The sequence below is a fragment of the Centruroides sculpturatus genome, unplaced genomic scaffold (genome assembly GCF_000671375.1).
Source record: "Centruroides sculpturatus isolate CEXI.00-Female unplaced genomic scaffold, Cexi_2.0 scaffold312, whole genome shotgun sequence".
NCBI lineage: Eukaryota > Metazoa > Arthropoda > Arachnida > Scorpiones > Buthidae > Centruroides > Centruroides sculpturatus.
This window is the reverse complement of record NW_019384497.1, coordinates 6682-30801: the sequence shown is the minus strand read 5'-3', so window position 1 is coordinate 30801 and position 24120 is coordinate 6682. Positions and strand designations below refer to the sequence as shown.

Genomic DNA, 24120 nt, shown 5'->3' with positions numbered 1-24120 from the left:
TAGATAAACATCATTAAACTAAACGAATACAAGCTTACACTAAAACTTAAACAGGTCAGGAAGTGTTTTTAATAATTTTAAACCGTGCTTTTCTCATTTCAAAACACTAGAAATGCCTTGCTCTTTATCCTAATTTAACCCCATTTTGTTAAATTTTAAAATATTAAATCACCTTTTCTTTTTTTTGTATATTTTAACGATATAAAATTATGCTATTTTAATCATAATTTAATCATTGACTGTCGGTTTAAATAAATAAATAAATAAAAGAAGTGTAGCAATAGAACGACTTCGCCTCTTCGATCTGTCAATCAGAGGAATGTAACTCCTCCCGTCTGTCTTCTTTCAGCCAATGACGGTCGAGATTTGAATGGTGACCATTCTATTCACGACGACGATAACAAACGACAGAGGACGCAGTACAATGGAGACCAGCTCTATACAAATGTGAGTTGCACATTTTGTCTAAGTAAATCTCATAACTTTACCACCTCCTCGTGAAAGAAAACACGGGCAATTGACGCTAGAACGGGTGTAAAACTTTAAAAAAAACGGTCACAATACGACTCCAGAGTGTCGAGATACTTAATAAAAGGTGGTGTAATTAATAGAATTAAAGAAAACCCTCCTGTCACGACACTTAATAAAATTACAAAAAAAAACTCTCCTCTATTTCTGTTACGTTCTGACGTTGTTAAATCCTTTTATTTTGTAGCAAATGTGGCCTAAATGGCCGAAACAGGAGGAACTTAAAACCACAGCAATGGTTCCAGATTTGGGTACTGCTACAGCTGCTGTATCAGCGGGTACACCCTACAGCCTCCAACAGTTTCCCGAACAGGCATTCACACCGGTGGTGACTACGGCCACAGCATCCAACGAGCATGTTAAACAAGAGATCACACCTTATGAGGCCACCATGACATCTATGACGTCACAAGTCCAATCGTCGGCCGTCTATTCGCCTCCGTTAGGTGAGTTTCGAACCCGAGCACGTTATGGAGAATGGTGCAGAATTCAGTTGGGATGCCAACTGCGCGCTTATATATATATATATATATTTTATTTATTTATTTACTTTTTATTTATTTATTTATTTATATTGCACCCGGCTGCGTAGCAATAAAAATGGAAGACTAGCAAGGACTATACTGAGACTTCATAGTCCTTAATTTGTGTTTTTTCTGAGGGGAAAAGGCGACTTTCACGTCCCATATACTCAATTTTTGTATAACTTTGCATAATTTATAATCTGTTTTTTTCATTTTTTCATCGTTTAATATCTACACAATAAAAAATTAATATATATATATATATCCTTTCTAACAACTTTTTTTGATCCTTGCATAGTTTTTATTAAGCTTTAGCATATATTTTTATGCTTTTATTGATATGTAATGTTTGGTTTGCATAGGTATCTGTGATTCAGTTTAATAAGCTGTTTAACAAATCATAAATAAATTATATAAATATTTAAATTAAATTTTTATTGTATTGTTTAATTATTTTATTATTTATTTACTGTTTATAACTTTGAATTAGCATCGTTATTAACACCCTATATAATATTAATGTGCATATATATAGAAAGCATTAAAAATTGAGTATCTTATGCTTTACTTTATGCTAAAGATTATCCAAACTATCATTCCATGATGTTTTAAACACTAGACAATACTTTCAACTATCTTAAATGGTTCAGATTTTATTATAATTTGCCATTAACAATACTTGGGACACATACAAAATGTCGCCTTTCCCCGTACTTCTAACAAGAATTTGGTACCGAAGAGTTAACTTTTTTAATGACTTTGAAGATCTCCATCATCTTACTTTCTTTATCTTTATTTTTTGTTTCATTGTTCCCTGACATCAGATAGTTCATGATATGTCGATAAAAATTGTTGAATGCAAATCCCCTAAGAACGTCTTGGTTCAAGGTTGTGCGATAGTTGTGTCAATCTTCGCTGATTGTCAATCACTCTAAAGTTCCTGAAAATAATTAAAGATTGAATAAAAATAATTAATTAGAATAGTTTAAATCCGTTTTATCGTTAGTTTTAATGGATAAATGAATCAATTATACTCTTAGGCTAATGAAGAATCCCATTAGGAGAAAGGATAACCATATGAACCTATACTGATTAAAGTAAACCTTATCCATGTTTCTACTAAGAATCATTTAAAAATGCATGTTAATCTCAGTTCAGGTTTGAAACACCATCCTGAGATATTATATATGGTATATTCCTAAGAATATAGGTTCGGACCTCACAATTCCTTAGATATCCGAATAATATAAATTACAAACCATAAAGAAAAATGCATTCTAATCTTGAATGAGGTCCATCCAACTCGCATTACGAGGAATTACTGTATGTATGTATATATCAATACTTCAGGACGTGGGTTCGAATGTCATCTGAGACTAGAATGCATATTTGTTTATGAATTTTGGTGGAAACATGATTTGTATTTCTAGTATAGAACTGAACCTAAGTACAAATAAATTCTTCATAACCATTAAATAAGTCTACAAATTTACTGAATGTTTTGTAAATAAATAAAATATAAATTTAATTAACTACAATATAAATATAAATAAATTTTTATTAGGTTTTATAAGCTTATAATCAAACTTATACCCTACAAAAGGCATGTAAAGCTAAAGTAAAGTCTTTAATCAGAAAAAAGAATTATAAAACTTAATTCGCAATTAAATTTAATAACATTTTTTCTTAAAAAATCTATTCAAAAATTTCAATTTTACAGCTTACATTATCTAATTTGCATCTCTCTCCCCCTTTTCAAAAGACTAATAGAAAATTCTTAGTATAATTGAAACGTCAAATACAGAAAACGGGATCATGATATTAGCATATTTGTTATTAATTTTATTAATTAAAATGCGATTTTTTTCTGTAAATCACTTGTTTAGACAGCTTTAAAAATTATTACTGCTGTTTTAAAGCATACCTTATGTAATTGCTGACTTCTACTTGGGCTTTACTTGATTGAGATGGTTCTAGCACTGTAAAGAGAAAGATCTATTTATTAAAAATATAATTTATTATATTAAAAAAAGTAATTTAGAGCAAAAATCACAAATAAATAACATAAAAAACAGCTTAAATTATTACTTAAAAATTAATCCTGATTTTTCTTTAAAAAAATCAACAGCAAGTTCATTATAATTCTGTTATTTATTATTTTAATTAAAATTTAATGAATTGTATTTAATTTATTATATGCAGAAAGTTATAGTAAATGTAATAAATTAAAAAATTTCTATGCGGCATGTTTAACAAAAATCCTAGTTTCGTTATAGCGTAACAGCTGTTCTTTGAAAAGCTTTTACGTAAAAAAAATGCACTTTTTTATTTAAAAAAGCGCTCTAATATGTTATTACATTAATAAAGAAGACTTCGGCATTAAAATATTTTAGAAAAATCCATTTAAAAGAGGAGTAATAAGACCTATAAACATGTTAACTCACCCATGGGCTGACTTCTACATTGGCGTAATGAACGAAGAGTTTGGGCAATCATATGCTTCAAAAGCAAAAAAAATCAATATTTAATTAAGTAAAGTGGTAGAAGTACGTTAAAATATTACAAAAAGAATTACCATTTTCTCAAAATTGACTAATCCCTCCAGATACGTCTTATTGCCCTCGTGCGAGAAGGTCATGTCCTTCAGGAGCAAGGGCATAAACGGAATTATGGGGGGATCCATTTTATTTACAGATAACCTATACCTTCGATGATTCCTCGAAGGATCAATTAAAGTTTCAAATTCCGCAAAAGTACGTTTAAATTTATTAGGAAGCCTCTCCCATGTTTGTGAGAGTCGACTGACTGCAACATTACTTAATCCCATTACTACAGCAAAGAACGTGTTCAAATTCTGATTTTCTCTGCAACTAAAATAGGGGAAAAAATGAATTACGTTATTTTCTAATGGATCCATAAAAGCAAAAAATGTCGGTTTTACTTTATTACATTTGATAGATTATTTCAGAATCGTGAAATGTAGTTTGAAAGTTCGGTTAAATCCAACAAAAGCGCAACTATAGCGAAAAATTTAAGAGGGGGATTGTGATAAGATGTTTAAACTTCGGATGGGGAAAACAAAAGAAGAGTAACAAGAAGAAAATCCCCAAAAGTTTTATCATCTGTCAAAGATCGAGTCTTCTGTCTTCATTTATCATTTCGGATGACAGAGATTTAAGTTAGTATTACAAGCCGCGAAATTGATCAAACTGAAGGCTACCAGAGGTTAAAAAATATGATATTTTTTGCAAGAATAGGTCCAAAATATCCTCATTTATCAGATTATACTTCATTTAGCCTTAATTCTTACTTTAATTACTAGTTTCGGGTCATTCTCTTGATGGATTTACAAACAGTAACAAGGTCTTGGTATAAGAAAAACTTCAAAAAATAGTAGAATATAATACATACTGAGCAGCAATTTTTATAAATTTCCTTAACAACTGTACTCTTCTTCCAAGGGATGTTGCTAAGCACATTTCTGTCACGACCCAGTACTGCACTTCGTTAAATCTTCTAAGAAAAACATCCAAATTTGACATAATCTTTCTAAACTGATGTCTTCCAAATACTTGATATATTAACTCGTACTGTAAGAAAAATTTTATGATTTTAACGATTTTAACATATTATTTTCAAGTTTAATTTTAAAAAATTATGCAGGAATAAGTCTAAAAGTTCTTATTTATAAATAATGATAATTTCTTTCAATGTAGTGAGTGATAATAAATCTAAATAATATAATCATAAAATGCATTAAAATGTTAAATACAATTACAGTAAGAAAGCATTTTTAATAATTTTCTAATTATATATTTTGTGTATAACTAGATTCCTTTCAACATAAAGAATCGTTGTCTTAAAATCCAAATAAAAATATTCAAAACTTCCATTACTAATTTACGAATTTTTATATTTTGTTGACGATATTTGTGAGAAATGTGAAGATAATTAGAAAATGGGCGGGTTAAATTCGATTTCTCGCTTTTTGAAAGGGCCAATCATTCAATTTTTACAAAAAACAGATCAAAATAACGTGTGAAATTTATCTAAAATCTTTACTTCTAAAAAATTTTCTTATGGAGTATGTAAATTAATATTGATTCAGCACTTATTGAAAACTCATTAGATGGGATGCTGTTCCTGCAATTCTCTCCTCTACATTTTTTGTACATAAATTTAATTTAAAGTGAATCATGGATTTATATTCAACTCAGAATATTAGATTTAATATTATGTACAACTAGTATTATGTTCATTTACATATTAAATGGTATTCATCAGACTCAATTGTCAACAGGTCAAGAATTTGTATCGTTTGTTTTTATCGCTTAAGAAAAATTTTTAAATATTCATTATAATTTATGCATATTTATCTTTTTTAAAAATTAATTTTGCAATATTTCTTAATATATTTTGGTTTTAAATTTAAATTGTGAATAAATTCACATATATTATTTTCTTAAAGTTTCACTTACAGGTATTCATTCAGAATTAGTAAAATATGGAAAAAAACCAGAAAAAATGTTTCACGAATGAGTCAAATCCAAAAAAAAATCCCTTGGACAAAATCAAATTTTAAAAATTACCTTATGGAGAAATCCAAAAATTGATTTGTGAACACAAAAATTCAAAAAATTATTCCAAGAAGGAAACAAAATCCAAAATCAACCTCATATATTGTACATGACAAAATTCAAAAGTAACTGTTTTAGCGCAACAAAATCCAAACAAAAAATTTCTTGTGAACGGAAGAGAATAAAAAAATAAATAAATAAACCAAGTGAATAATGAAGCAACATCCAAAAAATTACCTCATGAACGCAACAAAATAGATCCCAGTCATATATAGTCATGTTATATGCAATATCGTATGAACTCAAAGTCTCTAAGATAGCCCCCGTGCCTTCCAATGGTCCGTCTTGTTCTTGTAATGGAGTCTAAAAATACATTTTTTTTAAATAAATAATTATATATTAACACATCGATATTAAAATAATTAAACAATTAATTTACTAAGGCGTCCTGGTGGTCGGACGGAGATAAGAAAATTCGTCCATTGATGGATAAACCTGTTGATACACTTACTTCTGCATCTTTAAAAACCACTCTCTCTGAAAATCAAACCATAAAACCCATTATAAATACTAAATATTATTCTATATTTCCTCTTAAGAATAAGAAAATTTCGAAAAGTATGCCTTTTATTGTAAATTAAAATTTTTCTACAATGCAAGCTTCTAACATGCTTCTAAAGCAGAACTTCTATATATAAAACTGTATATCATCTAAAAAAAATTCGTGATAAAATGAATCAACGAACCACCGGTTGATTTCACTTCAACTAAAACCAGATCGTCCTTTAATCCAAGTTTTTCAGCAGCGCTTCTCTTGATAATCTCGGCTGTGGCACCCACCACTGTCTTCAATGTTGTATACGTGTGATCAGCGCAATAAACTCTAAATATAACTTTAAAAAACAAAATATTATCAAAAAAATACATCCCGCATGGTGACTTTTATGAATTAAACAATAGAAAACTTACTTTCGTCGGTAGCTCTGATTGTTTTCCTTCCTGGTTCGATCTCTCCATCTTGTGTGCTTCCTGATGTTAAAGAACGAATTTGCCCGTAAGGTCCACATTTCCACTTTTGTGGTCCTTCCGATTCTATTTTTTGGTGAAATCTAAAAAAATTATAAAGTGAAATTTCTTTGAATTTATCTCATTTTTAAAAGATTTTACAATGGTATCATGAAGATAACTGGATGTAAATGTGACTCTAATTACATATTCCAAAAAGATTTACAAAATCTAAGTGACGACGATGAGGGTGTTAATCATCTCTTAGAAATCATCTGAAAAAGTATTCTAACAAATCACAATAATGATCGTTATCACGGCTTCTTAGAATCTTTTGTCATGAATCAATTAATCTATCATGAGAATGATGGTGATGATAAATGGATTTTGATGCAGCTCAAAATCCTCTTAGAAATGAAATCAGAGTTGATTCGACATCAATAATAATAATAATAATAAATGGAACAATTTATTTTGGCAAAAGTTTCTAAGAGACCATGATAATGATTACCTCTTAGAATCATTTGCATATATTAATTAATTAATCCATTTATAATGATGATAAATGGATATCGATGCAACTCTTTGATTACATTTCTATAAGAATTTAGAAAATATTCTAAGATTTCATCATTATATGATCAAAATCCTTTGATGCAAATAAAAAAAAATTATTAGATTTATGGGTCTTAAATCAAAAATTTTTCGAGTAAATTGAGGCATTTTATTTTCTAAAAAATTCTCTGAAAAATTTTCAATATTTATATTTTAATAAAACATTAAGAAAGAAAAGAATCAAATTTACCATTATATAATTTTATATACTCCAAGAAAATCAGATTTATATTGAATTTTATAACATAATGATTAAATTATAAATTTATTTTCTTTCTATAAAATCACAATATCTATTTTATTTTATCTATTTATTTATTTATTTTATAAAAGATGAAAAATAAATTTATAAAAGATTCTCGCTTTTTATCATTTTTATTACATTTAACCTCTCAACTTCCGTAGAACTACAATACAATTCATCATTTCGAAAAATCCGTGAACTACCAGTTGGGGAATAATAAATTTGCAGTTTTATTTACAAAAAACACAGATTATATGTATTTTCTAAAAAATATTTTTATGTATAGCAGTATCTAAATACTTCAAAATTCGATATATATTAAAATTTTCTAAAAATAATGCAGGAAAAGAAAAAAAATCATGATAAAATATGTTGCAATATTTTTATATAAAAATATGCTTTATAATTAAAAAAAAATTAATTAGTGATGTAAAAAGTTGCGTTATGTGATTATATTTATGTAAAGATCTTTCTTATTACAATAAAGCATTTGTAATTAAAAAAAAAATTATATTTATGTAAAGTAACTGTTCAAGGTTACAAGAAATATTGCAAGAGCATTTGTAACAATTAACACGAGAAAATATGTCATTTAAACCCTTTAGGAAATACTCGTATTCAATGATGTATATCTCTTAACATTAATAACTGAAATGGATACAAAATGAATTATCCATGAGAATGAAACTATCGCATTATTCTCATTATCTCGTAATATTATATAATATTTTGATCATATTATTATTCTCACATGAATAGAAAATTGAATTTTCATAAAAGTTTGATAATGGAACAATTTATAATTTCGACAATAAAGGATAATTTTCAGCAAATATAAAATTAAATAACGTATAAATTGCATTTAAATCATTCTGTGAGATTATAGTATATATATTTTTCCATAATTAGTAAGAATAAATCTTTTATATTCATTTAAAATTGAATTTAAAGTTGAGATTATACACGAATGTAAGATGAAACAAAAATTGGAAGAGAGAAGATTTAAATTAAAAAGAAAAAAATTAAAGTTGGAAATTCAAATTAACAATACCAAAATATTAAAATAATTAACTAATATCTCATTGCTAATCATTAACTACAAGTAACTAGCCGCATAAAATACTAGTTTGTATTTTCAGCTGCTTAATTATATATAATGTTGATAAATGAATGCATTTACAGTAAACATCTCTAACATATGTATATCATACATACATTTAAATTTAGTACAAGTAACAACTTAAATATTTTGTGAAACAATTTTAAAGATGCATTTATACTTCATTTTCTATAAATGAAGAGACGAGCATATAGATTCTTATTCACTTGCTTTAATATAGCATATAATTCGAGATTATTTGTATTGATACCATATTATTAAGAAATAGAGAATGAAGTTTAAACCTAAGTCAACTCTATAGTTGTAATTGTATAACTGGAAAAAGGCTCTAAAGTTGGAAAAGGGAGAATTGAAAAATTGGCCAGAGGAGAATATAAATTTTGCGAGAGGAAAGATCTAAAGTTGGAGGAAGGAAGATTTAAAATTGAAAGAGGAAGGATTGCTTGAATATATCAATAGCATATTACTAACAGGCTATGTGTTCTGTGTTAATTTAGCATGAATAGCTCTCTTTCAACTGCAAATTTGTACTTGTTAATAAAAGGAGTTCTATTCTATCTAGATTCAAAGGTGTGTTTAACTGTAACATCTTCATAACGATGTTTTGAATTTATGTTTTAACTTAAAACAGCATAAAAAGAATAAAAAAAATGTTAAAAATGTAATAATGAATTTAAAAATTATAAATATTAAATAACTAGAGGGTTCTGTTCCCATTGATATGAGACCACTCATTCTGATGATGTTAGTAGAATTTTTCAATAGTATTAGCATTAGTAAGATCATGATCTTACTAATGCTAATAATATTGAATAACCATGGAAACAAGAGGAAAATATTGTTATTTTCATGATCTACCAATGATTTGGCATAAGGTTTAATACATATATAAAGTTAATATGGTTTAATATAAAAATTTAATAGATAGAAACATGGACAAGTGAATTTATGCGATCACGGAAACAAAAGGATCTATCTCTTGTTTCTATGATTTAATGAATCCATTGTCCAACTATATTCACAAAAATTAGATCCTCTTTAGCTCTCATTATTTATTTTATAATATTTAATAATCTAAGGAATGGAGGAGAAAGAAGAAAGTGCAACTTTTCTCAAGGAAGAGATTGATGCTGCACTGAAAAAGTTGAGACGAAAAGGCATCAGGAATACATTAAATATAAGTACTCCTTAAGGCTACGGGGGAAGGTGGAACAAGAATACTAACTAATTTTTTAAACAAACTTTAGAGGCAGATATTCCGGATGATTTCACAAAATCTATCTTCATCCCTGTTTCTAAAATTGCGGGTACCTTAGACTGTGATAAACACAGAACTATTAGCTTGAAAAGCCATGCCTCGAAGGTTTTAGTTAACATCATACAGCGAATAGAAAACTACATAAATCGGGAACTAGATGAGTCGCAATTTGGATTCCAAAGAGGCAGAAGGACAAGGGAGGTCATTACAATGATACGACTTATAGGAGAAAGGACTTATAGAAATGATGGATCGTAATAGAGAGTTATTTGTATGTTTTTTCCACTTCGAGAAAGCCTTTGACAGTGTTAATCAAACGCTGTTGTTTGGGATTCTACAAATAATCGGTATTGATAAAAAAAATTACTGAGAATAATCTACATGTATAAAAGTCAAAAAGCAATGATCAGATTTCAGGGAGATGATACCAAATGGATTCAGATCAAAAAAGGAGTAAGACAGGAATGTGGTTTGTTGCCAACATTCCCTAGAGGCGTTCGAAAATCTAGACGAAGGTGTAAAAATTAATGGACATCTTATCAATAATATTAGGTATGCTGACGACATCGCTCTGCTACGTAATACCGAAGAAGGGTTAGAGAAAATTCTAAATAGATTGAAAAAAGTGGGAAAAGCAAGATACCAAATGAAAATAAACGTGAACAAAACGAAAGTTATGATAATCTCAAGAGAAGAAAACAAATATCTAAAGATTATGTTGAATGGAAGGAAAATAGAAAAGGTAAAAATGAGTATTTAGGAAGTTCGATAACTGAGAACAACAGATGTAATTACGAAATGAAAAATAGAATAAAAAAGGCTAAAGCTGCTTTCGCACAAATATCCTCAGTATTAAGAAATGTATGCAAAAAGTTGAAACTAAAAATACTTAATTATTTGGAGTATGGCTACATACGGATGCGAGTCATGGACAATAAACCAAGAGGCAGTTTAATAGGATAAAATTCCTTTGAGATGTGGTATATTAGAAGAATGAAAAAGATTAGCTGGATAGAAAGAATAACCAATGAGGATGTTATGAGTAGATTTGAAATGGAAAGTAACCTGATGGTCAGCATCCAGAGAAGAAAAATAGTATATGCTGGGCATATAATAAGAGGATCCTTAGAGAAACAAATGAAAATTTCAGTTCAAAGAGTGGTGAAGAACAAACAGAGAAAGGAAATACCTAGGCTAACGTGGCAGGACAACATCAAAAATGAACTGGCTCAAGCTTGAAAAAAGCCTACAATCGTGAAGAGTCGAAATGTCCTTCAACTGCAATCCTCTGTAAAGAGGACTCCATATGAATGAATGAATAATCGAACATGCAGATTATTAAAAGTTACAAAGAGATTTCATTCAAACATTTGAAAACAGAGAAAACAAAATTCTTGCTAACTAAAAACATAAAATTGACATTTTTATTAAAAAATATTCTCATTTATCTTAATAAATGGTAAAAAAAACTCGTAATGTTTTTTAAATGAACGATTTTTTACATATTTTTCCAATTTTTTAGAATATACAAGAGTTTTTTGAAAGTTCTAATCTACAAAAAATTTAGCCTTTATAAAAATCAATAAAATTTAGAAAATAAAAATTTTTAAAGAAAATGCTTGTGATGAAGAACTTCAAATCAAAATAAATATATGTTTTTACGGGTAATTCTTATATTTAAGATATATTTTAAAATATATCTTCAAAATATTTTTAAAATTAAATTTAATAAAGAAACTTTATTAAAATGTAGTGAAAAACAGAAATTGTAGAACTTTAGTCATTCACGTGCAATTATTAAGTACCTCCTTGACATTTCTAGAAGCCATCTCGACAAAAATAAAAATTCGATTAATTTTTTGTTAAATTGACAAAAAGTTCATAAATTTTAATTAAAATCTTACACAGTTTACCGTGATAAATTAAGATATTAAATAAAGGAAATATTTAACTTTACTTTAAGGAAATAAAGATAAATTCGTTGTAAGAAAATGTGTATAAAATGTGTTTTTATGTATATATATCTTGCAGTAAAGATAAATTTACTGTACTAAAATATACTAAAGGCAAACATAACTTCGATCAGAAAAACTTGGAGTGAGCAAACATTACATATGTCAATGAATGTGTGAAGTCACATAGCGAGAAAAATGGTCAATATGGAAAAGAATATAGTGTAAATAGCTAGTTTAAGGCATAAAATTAAAGAATGGTGTTAAATAAATAAATATGAATCACAAAATTTAACATGCCCAAATTTTTAGCTTCAAATAANCTCCTATTGTTATTTACAGCAGCTCTTCTAAATCTCTCGTGTTTAGACTCTCAGATTACTTATACTCTTTGCTTTATTTATCTCTAAATTCATAACCAAATGCTCTAGTTACTCTAGAATCCTAATTATAAATTTATGAGCTATAAACAATCCCCTTCTCTTGCTTGAATTAGAATACTCTTGCAATCCTTATACTTGTCAGTTCAGAACGAATTATAAGCTCTAAGTGTGAGAAATGGGAAATTTAATCTATTTATGAACTCTTAATACCTTAAATTATTTATTGTATAAATTATAAACTAGAATAAATTTCCCATTTCCACATTCTATTAATGAAAATTCTTTAGCGTAAGATTGCAAGAGCATTCTAACTTCTTATTGTGAACTGTTATGAATGAATAGATAGATCCTTATTATTAAGTAGTTGTAGAGTTGCATAAGGTTTTCTTCTATCATTTAAGGGAAACAAATTTAGATTATAATGAAAAATACTAAATATTAAAGGACGAATTAAATTAAATACTAAACACAATATATATCATCCTAAATCATTCTGTACTTAGGGAAGAGTGCATCATTAACTGTTAAGCTCGTTTTGTTATACTGTACTGAACACATTTAAATTTAACTAATTATTATATGCTAACATTATCAATCCTGACAATTTTACTTTCTCGGCTGTTATATATAACAGAAGAAAAGTCTGGTAATCGGTCAAAAAAATGACACCCCAGATTTTTAATTTTTGGACTAAGAGGACCTCGAAACGTCGAGAAATGCAAAAAAATCTGTATATATGGATGTTAGTATGTGTGTGGGGGGCATGATTTTGTTCCCCCTGTTTGAAGCTTAATAACTCCTGTGCTTTTGGTCGAAAATTTCTGAAATTTGGAGGTTTGCTTATTAGAGGGATTGATGCTAATAAATTTTGGTAAGTAAAGGGGTGGGGGCGATAAAAGGGGTTGTGTAGGGTCAGACTTAATGACGATTTTACTCGTTATTAGCATTTATAAATTTTATAAAACCCATCTCTATCCTCAAAAATTAAGCTTTTTGCCATTTTATAATAATTTTAAATATAAAAAGTTTTTAAACAAAATAATAATTCTAACATGGCGCTACCAAATGTTGCCGAGAAAGTTAAGCAACTAGTTGCTGGATTTTTTTATTTTTAAGAATAATACATACGTGAAGCAAACTGAGTTCATATTATCCTGTGAAAAAACTTCTAACTTAAATACGAAAGGAAAGTACCAAGCATATTCATCACATATGATGCTTTCTCTTAAGTATGAAAGGAAAGTATCGAGTTCAAATTTAAGTGAAAGATAGATCTTTGTTTTCACACAAGTACGAATAAAAAGCATCAAGCAGAGTAATTCAATTGTGTTATCAAATTAAATAAATAACGAGGAGCGATATGCTATGAAAAACAGGGATTTGAATGACATAAATCCTTATTTAAATATGATGATGACAACCTGTTCTCATCATATTTAGCATCTACAGACTGAAATAATAAATAATAAAATTATAAGTGAAAAGCATTTAATTAAAGTATTCTGCAACATCTTAAATATATTCATTTTAAACTTACAGTGACTGATGGACAACATTAATCAAATTAAAGTCAAGTAAACTTATAAGTATGATGCCTATATTCATGTAAAATTTCGCTTCATTACCTCACTTAATAAAAAAAATGACTTCAGTCGTCTAACTATGTTCATTTAAGGATGCTTTTAAAGAGTATCTGTATGTAAATGATGTAAATATTTTAATATATTAATTTCATTATACTAAATTTTAATATATCTCCATTCAAATATCGCCCCTCTTAAAAAAAGTTAATTTATTAAAATATATTAATAAGATTTTCTTTATATTCTTTCTTAATCACGTTAAATTACTCGTAAATCTCAATAAATATAATTGAAAGAAACTATATGATAAGTTTAAAGATCCCTTTTTTCTATCTTTATTTTAGACCCCTTATATTTGTCTTTATAAGAATATAGTGTATATAAATGAAAATATGGAGAGAACATTCGAATAAGTTTATGAGAATGTCTAGAATTAAGCAGTGCAAGTTTTATTTCGTATATGTTTGATGAGTAATATTTTTATTCATTTATTTACTAATTCATAACTACAGTATTCTGGTAGAATTCATTCTACAGCAACCAAAGTCTTCGAGTACTCCAGTAATGAATGAATTCATAGGTTTTCTTAGAATTCATGAATTCTCTACAGTTTTCTTTAGTTGTAATTAGAATAAATTGCATTAACTAAAATCTAATTTTATTATCTTTCTTAAAAAGGAAATTCAATGTTCTAAGCTGAATCTTCACAAATACAGGAAGAATTTATTCTAGATTCAAATACAGTAGAGCGTCGTTTATTCGAAGGTCGGTTATCCGAAACGTCAGTTATCCGAAAGAATTCCAGTCGACAAATTTAAATTTTCGCCAGTGCTGTGGCGCTGTAATCTTTGGCTATGTCTTCGGCTACTCAAATATTTTANAATTCGATTAATTTTTTGTTAAATTGACAAAAAGTTCATAAATTTTAATTAAAATCTTACACAGTTTACCTTGATAAATTAAGATATTAAATAAAGGAAATATTTAACTTTACTTTAAGGAAATAAAGATAAATTCGTTGTAAGAAAATGTGTATAAAATGTGTTTTTATGTATATATATCTTGCAGTAAAGATAAATTTACTGTACTAAAATATACTAAAGGCAAACATAACTTCGATCAGAAAAACTTGGAGTGAGCAAACATTACATATGTCAATGAATGTGTGAAGTCACATAGCGAGAAAAATGGTCAATATGGAAAAGAATATAGTGTAAATAGCTAGTTTAAGGCATAAAATTAAAGAATGGTGTTAAATAAATAAATATGAATCACAAAATTTAACATGCCCAAATTTTTAGCTTCAAATAAATCGAATTATCATCAGTTGATGGGGTAACAGGATCTATCTGATTCTACAGAATGCTTCCCTCATAGTTCTACATGTTTAATATAGTATTATTTCTATCTTCATTAACTTTAACTGAATAAATATTTTTAAAAATACCATAACTTTTGAAATGTTCATAGCATTAATTAAAACGTTTCCATTAATTTCACTTGGTTCTCCTCCTATATTTCTTTTCATCTTCTCAGATGATTACACATTATTGTTATCAGTTACCCACACCTTTAATAGGATCAGAATAACATAGCCTATCATCTTGGCTTGTCGTGTAACATTAAAAGCAATTATCCTATCGCTGAGCCATGATTTACTATTTTTATGGCTCTATGATAGGATAATTTACTTCCTATGTTGTAATAGATCCAGAGAACAGTCTATATCATTCTGACCCACAGTTAATTCATAATAATAATGTATAAGGTTCTGAAAGAAATAAAGAAGAAAAGAAATAGGAACATAGACGAGGAAAAAAGAAATAAAAGAGTAGGATAAAGTAGTCTACTGTTGAAACTAATTGAAATTTGCGATTAATGCTATGAAAAGTTTAATATTTGTAGGTAATTTTTCAGTATGACAAGTCCAGAGGATAGTTCATGTTATTCTGGTCCAGAAGGTATAATATGCTCTCTAAATAATTTTATTGTTTTCGTCTTTCTATCGTTTAAAAATACATGTCCTCATTATTTAGGTGTTTCTTTTAATTTTGGAATCACCAAATAACATTTGGTGATTCCTCCAAATAACATTTGGTGATTCCTTCCAACACTTATAAAACTAACGACAAATACAGAAAAACTGTAATCTAAATTCAATTGTAAATACTGAAAATGTAAATACTGTACTTAGATAATAATACTTGAATAAATTACAAATGTAAACAGAGGAAGAAAGAGAAAGGGTTAATTACACGAATGACACGTTTTTAGTTAAATTAAACAAAATTATTTTGTAATTCAACTGATGTAAATGGCAAAATAACGTTAATTAATGTTCTAATTATTGGATATTCTGTGTATATTTGAGGTTATATTTAGTTAGATGTAAGTAGGTGCAGTAATTTTCTTTTATCTATAATTACAATAAATACAATTAAAGAATAACATATTTTAAATGCTTTATATAAAAATATTCAATGTTTTAAACAAATTTTGAACAGGAAAGTATATAAAGTCAATTTTTCCATCTCTTCAGATAGTATTTAAATTCATTTTGAAGATAAATTAATATTTACTTTTGGTTATAAAATAGCTTGTTAAACACATTTAACTTACATTTAGATTTACAATTTCTTAATATCGTTTCAATAAGTAAATAAATCTTTGTTTTATTATTACAATCTGCTTAAAAACAACGAATTTCTAGAATTAATTGTGAATTCAATTACAGAGAAACTTCGAAATTTATTCTTTTATGGTTTACGGATAGTTAAAACCCAAATTTATGTATAGATGGTACCTCATCTCGCAAAAAATATATTATTTGTTAGATATGAGTTGCGTAGTTGCAAAACTGACAACGTGACCTTTAACCATAATTGCGTTTTGCAATCTTTGTCAAGATCTGTACCATGTGATGAAGGCCTGGTTTCCAAACATCCACTACTTTCTATATAATTTAATGAGAAAAAACGACATTTACTTGCATATTGACGAATAGAAAATTACTTTTTTCTGCGACAAAACGTACGACATGAAATACCAATCAGCTTAATACAGTACTTCAAATTAAGTTGCAATATATTATACTGCAAACTTATTCGCAAAGTCCTACTGCCAAACTGCACCACATGGCAAAACAGAAACATTGTACTGTACCTCTGAATCTATGGGATTCCATTTTATCGATCATAGCGCAGTACAATGTCTTCACCGTTAATGATAAATATCAATTTAAACCATGTCTCCAGTTTCCATTGTTTTCGCGAAATAAGTTTTCGGTCTTTCTCTCAAAATGTCAAAAATCACATGGTACATTTTGCAAGTAGCTCCACATACATGTGAAATACAAGATATATTAGTGAAAATTGGCATTTCTAGATAAATATGAATTCGGGAAAATCGAATTTTGTAAAGTGACAAAAAAAGAATATTTCACATTTATTAAATTTTATTAAATTTTGATATTATAGAATAGTGAGATCATATTGAACATGGTGTCACTTGTTCTACGTTAATTTTCTGTTCTTTTATTTCCCATGATTGCACATTATGATTAAAACGTTGATGTTTCGTAATGATTTTTTGTGTAAAATTTATTGCTAAAAGTAAGCAATAAAATGCCACATAAAAGTGTCTTCTTGAAATGTTCAAGCGCTAATTTATGTTTAATATGCACCGAAGAATTCTCCAGCATTCGTATTAATGACGCAATTCTAAATCATAGAATAATGTCACAATTCTTCAAAAATTAAACCAAATATTAATAATAATTTTAATATTAAATGAGAAAGAAAATTAATGTACACTTTTATTGCGATATTAAATTAAACATTTAATACTTTAATTAATAATTTTACGTGTTAAGATTTCATTTTCCTTTATTTACATTAATTTACAGAATATAACATTATAAATTTACTGAAATTTTCCTTAAACTCAAGATTGTTAGAATTTAAATTTTGAGATCTTTTGTATCATTTTTCTTAGATTGGTAGCAATTAAAAGCCTGATATTAAATTCATTTTTAGTATTTAATTCAGTATTAACGGGGAGGAATGTATACTAATTATGACGAAAAGTTTTAAGAATGATTTATCATTTTATGGATAAAAATTTACATAATTACAGCATTTAAACTGTATAATGAAATAAATGATTAAGCTGTTTTGGTCTTTGATAAACTAATTCATCGCAAAATATGCAAATTACATTATTTAAATTCATGTTTTACTTTAAATTATAATTTTAATGTACTGTAAGTTTTGCAACACAGTAAAAGCCAGAAGGTGTTAATTCTATGAAAGAAATTAGGATTGAATCGAATTGATGCTCGATTTCTAAAAAAAAGTATCGTTTATACTTTCCTGACATGATTTAGAGATACATGATTAACAGATACAAAGCTACATACATTTATCTATATACTTCTTATGAATAATGTCAAAATATATAGCACATATCAAAACAAATGTGATTAAATACCGTTAAAACATTAAGAATTTAATCATAGATAGAAACACATCACGCCTATCAACATAAAATTTAATACATTTTTGATAATTAATGCGTTACATTTAGGTTTTATAGCTTAATTTCCTCGCATACAATCAGGTTTTTGTATATATCACATGGATTTATGTAATCCTCAATTATTTTTCTCCACTTCCATCTGCTAGAGAAGTAGAATATTCTAATTTATTATCGAATTATCAATAAAGATTTCCGGATATAACGGGCGATTTTATCAAAAAATTAGAGTAAAAACTTGAATAAATCTGTGCTTCTTTGAACTTAAACTGTGTATTGCGAAACATTTAATGAAGCGAAAACAATATATAATAAAGGGAAAATATAATGATAATTGCTTGACACTTCAGGATACGAATTGAACTTAAAAAGAATAATACTTGTTAACTCCATTAACATGTAAACTTTATATTGTTTCCTCACTAACAGCTTAATATTCTCTATTATTGTTAAGAGTCACTTAACAACTTAATGGACACAGTAAATGGATAATGTTTAACATTCTAGAAGTGGTATGTGCAATTTTATATTGAACATTGTTTAAGAAATGAAAAGAATACTAATAAATTTCGCTTACGGTTTCCTTAAAATTGTTCTGAAAACTGCATCTGGGGATAGTTGAAGCAATAAAGTTAAAACATCTTGTAGTTCACTTTCTGCTTGCAGTTTATCCTCCATTGTTGGTGTAGAAGTGACCCCGTCTTGGTCTTCACGAAAACGATAAAATAAATATTTGTCTTTGAATTGATGTTCGTGAGTTACTGAAGGAAAAATACGTGAATAATCAATTGTAGAATGGCAATAATACATGAATCTATTATCATGTATGAATATTATTCGATTTCTCGTATATATGATAATCAATGTTATACAGACGAATAAAACTCATGTTTTATATATTTTATATAAGAATTCTATCAATTTATTATACACTTACCATGCGATATAACGCCTTCTTCTAACAGTGCTTGCCACATACCAACTGCTTGTGAACGGGAATGGATTCGAACATGAGAACTACCCTGTTGCATTAACCAATCAACCATTTCTGTACCCACTAAACAACGTCGAAAATTTCTCAAATGATATTTCCTATCGCGAATTAACTGAGGAGAATGATGGATAATAAGTGTTCTTATTACCAAACCGGCTCGAGCTAATTTGGTAGATGGTTCCTTAAACAGAGAAAAGCAATTTTAGATCCTATTTAATGTACAAAATTATAAAATAATTAGAAATATTACCTGCGTTATAGGCAGAATAGATGATGTTCCATCTAACGATTCTGTCTTCTTTTTCGGAGGAGGTAGATTCCTTAATGTGCCGTTAGCTTGTTTTCCATCTTCATGTCTTGTCCCTAACGAAAATTAACGATTAAAACATAATTATCGACTTTTTTTAAAAAAAAAGGTGGCGTTTATTTACTTTATATAACCAATAAAACCATATAAACATTTTTCACATTGGCTAATGCTATTTACCACCAATTTATCTCATTACTACGTCTGTTCCAATTAAATGGTAAATTTTAATAAGTTCTGATGCATAAAAACTAATTTTTAACATATTTTTCTATGTAATTAATAAGATTTTACCAAGATTAATTAGAAAGTTATCCTAAACTAATCATACAACACACGTTATTCACGTTGAAAGTAAACATTTGACGTGTTATCTTAATGATAAATAGGGGAAAATATTCAAAAAATATCACCAAACCAAAATCAATTCGACGTTAAAATAAAATTATGAAAATAAATTATCATCAGAGAATTAAATATACAAAATTCGATCATGAATATTCATTTCCCTGGACAGTTGATTCTATTATCTGCATCTTTTCCATTCGAATTTTAATAGTTTAAACTAGGATCATCAATTTTCTCTTAATTGCCTGCTTTAAATATGATTAAATGAATTTCGTTTCTGGTTTGAGTTTCAAAAAAATTTTTCTTACTTTTTCGTATTTTACTTTTAAAAAATTAAGTAAAAATAACAAACTTTTTCCTTATAAAATTAAATTAATAAAAAAATTTCCTCACTCATCAATAAAGTAGGATTATTAAAGAAGTTTAAGAATAAGGAAAATTCTATAGATATAGCAAGTTTTTATTATTTTTTATACAATTTTTTATAATCGTTACAAATTTCAAAGATTTCTCTACAGTCTTTCATGTTTCGTATGATCTTTTTCTAAAATCTCTGAAATCTTTCATCTTCCATACGATTTTTTCTCTACAATCTCCTTAAATTTTAAATATTTCTGTGATTTTTTTCCATCTGTTATAATCTTTCACTAAAATCTTTCATAAATTACTCTGTAATCTTTCATCTTTCATACGATCTTTCTGTACAATCTTTACAAATTTCAAATATTTCTCTAAAAAACTATTCATCGATTTCTCTGAAATCCTTCATTTTTCATAAGATTTATTTCTGAAATCTTTTATAGATTACTCTACAACTTCTACAAATTTCATAGCTTTCTCTACAGTTCAACTTTCTCTACAATCTCTCACAAATTCCTGTATAAATTTAAAAGATTTCTCTGAAATATTTAATCTTCACGCGATATTTCTCTACAGTCCGTTAAATAATACTGAAATCTGTAGAAATTTGAGATTTCTGTATGGTTTCTACAAATTTATGAAGTTCTTGAAGCCTTTAGAAATACAGAAATTCCCATAAACCCATCTCAAAGCAACATCAGTGCAGTGAGAAACTCACTTCATCACTCTTTACAATTGTCCACAGAAGAATTTCTAGTCTAATTTTTGGAATTATCTCAAAAAAGCATAGAAAATTCCAAAAATATCATTAAAAATTAAAAAAAACTGCAATAAAGTAATTCACAGATAGTAGAAGTTGAGAAACACCGAAAGATAGAGCGAGAAAAAGTGATTTTAATTAAATTTAGAGAGTATANTGCATTAGCTATTTAATTTGTGGCGTGTTTTGAATTAAATATATAAGTAAAAGACTTAATTACATTTAAATTGTATTGAATAATTAATTATAATCTATCATTTACTTTTCTCTAGCTTCTATAATGGCCGTAATGCATTTTAATTCTTCTTGAAGACCTCTATACTTTTTACAATCTTCAACGACAGCTTCTTGCAGCTCCTACAATGGTTAAATAATAGAAAATATTAAAAAAAATAATTTTTTTTTCAAGTTATTAATAAGAAAATACTAAATACTGACATGGAGAAAGGAGAAGATGCTAGTATCTTCGAAAAAAGCATCTCGTATCGTTGTGGCCCATATATGAGTAAATTGCACAACTCTTCTCTTATTTGCAAGAATAAATTCCTTTTCCTGTCTGGAATTCGCCTCATCTATCTTATAAGTAAATTATTCAGTTAAGAAAAAAATAATTTTTAATGCTTCTGAATTAATTTATAAGCATAAAAATGTATATTTTATAAAGGATATTGCCTCATTAATTCTGGACAGAACTGATGACTTGGCATGAAGATGACGTGAGTTAAAAGAAAATCTTCTAGAAATGTATCTATTAATATATATAAATTGAATATGATTAATTAAAAATTAATATTTAATGTATGAAATATTATTCTCATAATCATTCACCTGAGCTATCTTCGCTTCTTGTATCTATTCTAGTTTCTAAAAGATGTTCCAGCATCTTCTGTGGTGTTCCTGCCATCACTGTGTATCTAATAATTGAAGAATTTGATTAAGTAAATCAACATAATCAGATTATTTCATCACATTTAGAAAATAATAATCATATTAATTAATTTTAATTATCTAAAAATGTTTAGGAGAGATCTTATTAATGGTTTTTTACTTATAATGGGAATGGGAACCGTCACTCTGGCGACCATCTGTTGGTATTTTCTGAAGCAATAGGACATCTTGACCATGTTCTTTTAACCTGACTGTGTTGGCTTCAACGTCCTAAATTAAATATACGATAAAATCTAATTAAAATATGTATAATTACGATTAAATTTAATGATAAATTTACCCTGAGTATTCTGTTGAAATCATCTTTATCCACTCTTAAAAAATGACAGTTATCTTCTCTTGTGACTATTGTTGCTGCTCTAAAGACACAAAGAATTAATTTAACAACATTTTAATTTAGATTTTTCTAAAGTTTTTGTTATAGTTATCAAAAAATTACCTCGGTGCATCATTTACTAATGCCAGTTTTCCGAAATCGTCACCCTCCTGTAAGGTGCAAACTGTACCCTATATCGAAAATAATTTTAAATTGTGTCAAAATTAAAGTCCTTAAAGTAATAAACATTTAAAAAAATTAAGTTAATTAATTTAAGGTTTAATTGCTCACCTTTCCATAAATAACCACATTTACCGATCCTCTAAGTATAATATACCAAGATTTTCCTTCATCTCCTTGATTAAATACTAAAATTATCAAAAATATAGTGGTATTTAGATACATTATTAAATATTTCATTTGTTTATTGCTATTACATTTGAAAAATTCACAATTTTAATAAATTTAATACTCACGAACGGTTCCAGCTCTAGGATGAGATTCGAAGCATAAGACACTCGCCAACTCTTTCTTGACACTGTTTGACAGGTGTGACAATGCTTTTATATGTAACAATTCTTCATAAATGATCTCCAAATCATCGACAGATCTTTCGACTAATCTATAAAATCATTTAAAAAATCTGTTAATTAATCTCCTATTGTTATCTACAGCAGCTCTTCTAAATCTCTCGTGTTTAGACTCTCAGATTACTTATACTCTTTGCTTTATTTATCTCTAAATTCATAACCAAATGCTCTAGTTACTCTAGAATCCTAATTATAAATTTATGAGCTATAAACAATCCCCTTCTCTTGCTTGAATTAGAATACTCTTGCAATCCTTATACTTGTCAGTTCAGAACGAATTATAAGCTCTAAGTGTGAGAAATGGGAAATTTAATCTATTTATGAACTCTTAATACCTTAAATTATTTATTGTATAAATTATAAACTAGAATAAATTTCCCATTTCCACATTCTATTAATGAAAATTCTTTAGCGTAAGATTGCAAGAGCATTCTAACTTCTTATTGTGAACTGTTATGAATGAATAGATAGATCCTTATTATTAAGTAGTTGTAGAGTTGCATAAGGTTTTCTTCTATCATTTAAGGGAAACAAATTTAGATTATAATGAAAAATACTAAATATTAAAGGACGAATTAAATTAAATACTAAACACAATATATATCATCCTAAATCATTCTGTACTTAGGGAAGAGTGCATCATTAACTGTTAAGCTCGTTTTGTTATACTGTACTGAACACATTTAATTTTAACTAATTATTATATGCTAACATTATCAATCCTGACAATTTTACTTTCTCGGCTGTTATATATAACAGAAGAAAAGTCTGGTAATCGGTCAAAAAAATGACACCCCAGATTTTTAATTTTTGGACTAAGAGGACCTCGAAACGTCGAGAAATGCAAAAAAATCTGTATATATGGATGTTAGTATGTGTGTGGGGGGCATGATTTTGTTCCCCCTGTTTGAAGCTTAATAACTCCTGTGCTTTTGGTCGAAAATTTCTGAAATTTGGAGGTTTGCTTATTAGAGGGATTGATGCTAATAAATTTTGGTAAGTAAAGGGGTGGGGGCGATAAAAGGGGTTGTGTAGGGTCAGACTTAATGACGATTTTACTCGTTATTAGCATTTATAAATTTTATAAAACCCATCTCTATCCTCAAAAATTAAGCTTTTTGCCATTTTATAATAATTTTAAATATAAAAAGTTTTTAAACAAAATATTATAACAT

The 24120-nt window shown here is 27.6% G+C and overlaps 2 protein-coding genes across 2 annotated transcripts; both read right to left on the bottom strand.

Annotated features, from left to right (window-relative positions):
* Positions 1-1048: 1048 nt before the first annotated feature.
* On the bottom strand, positions 1049-22982 carry LOC111621959 (rap guanine nucleotide exchange factor 4-like; the record flags this gene model as incomplete). Its single annotated transcript, XM_023364215.1, has 18 exons — positions 1049-1992; positions 2977-3031; positions 3497-3551; positions 3628-3922; positions 4464-4642; positions 5867-5992; positions 6069-6166; positions 6376-6522; positions 6599-6738; positions 21354-21448; positions 21530-21674; positions 21761-21839; positions 21920-22005; positions 22140-22249; positions 22320-22398; positions 22479-22546; positions 22647-22723; positions 22832-22982. Coding segments are annotated over 18 exons (2058 nt in total), but the record flags the coding sequence as incomplete, so codon positions are not given.
* Positions 18737-19702, bottom strand: LOC111621960 (rap guanine nucleotide exchange factor 4-like). Its single transcript, XM_023364216.1, has 3 exons — positions 19567-19702; positions 19260-19497; positions 18737-19083 (listed from the first exon to the last, which is right to left on the bottom strand). The coding sequence occupies exons 2-3, from the start codon at positions 19366-19368 to the stop codon at positions 18896-18898; spliced, it is 297 nt and encodes a 98-aa protein (XP_023219984.1). The 5' UTR covers positions 19369-19497; positions 19567-19702; the 3' UTR covers positions 18737-18895.
* Positions 22983-24120: the final 1138 nt, after the last annotated feature.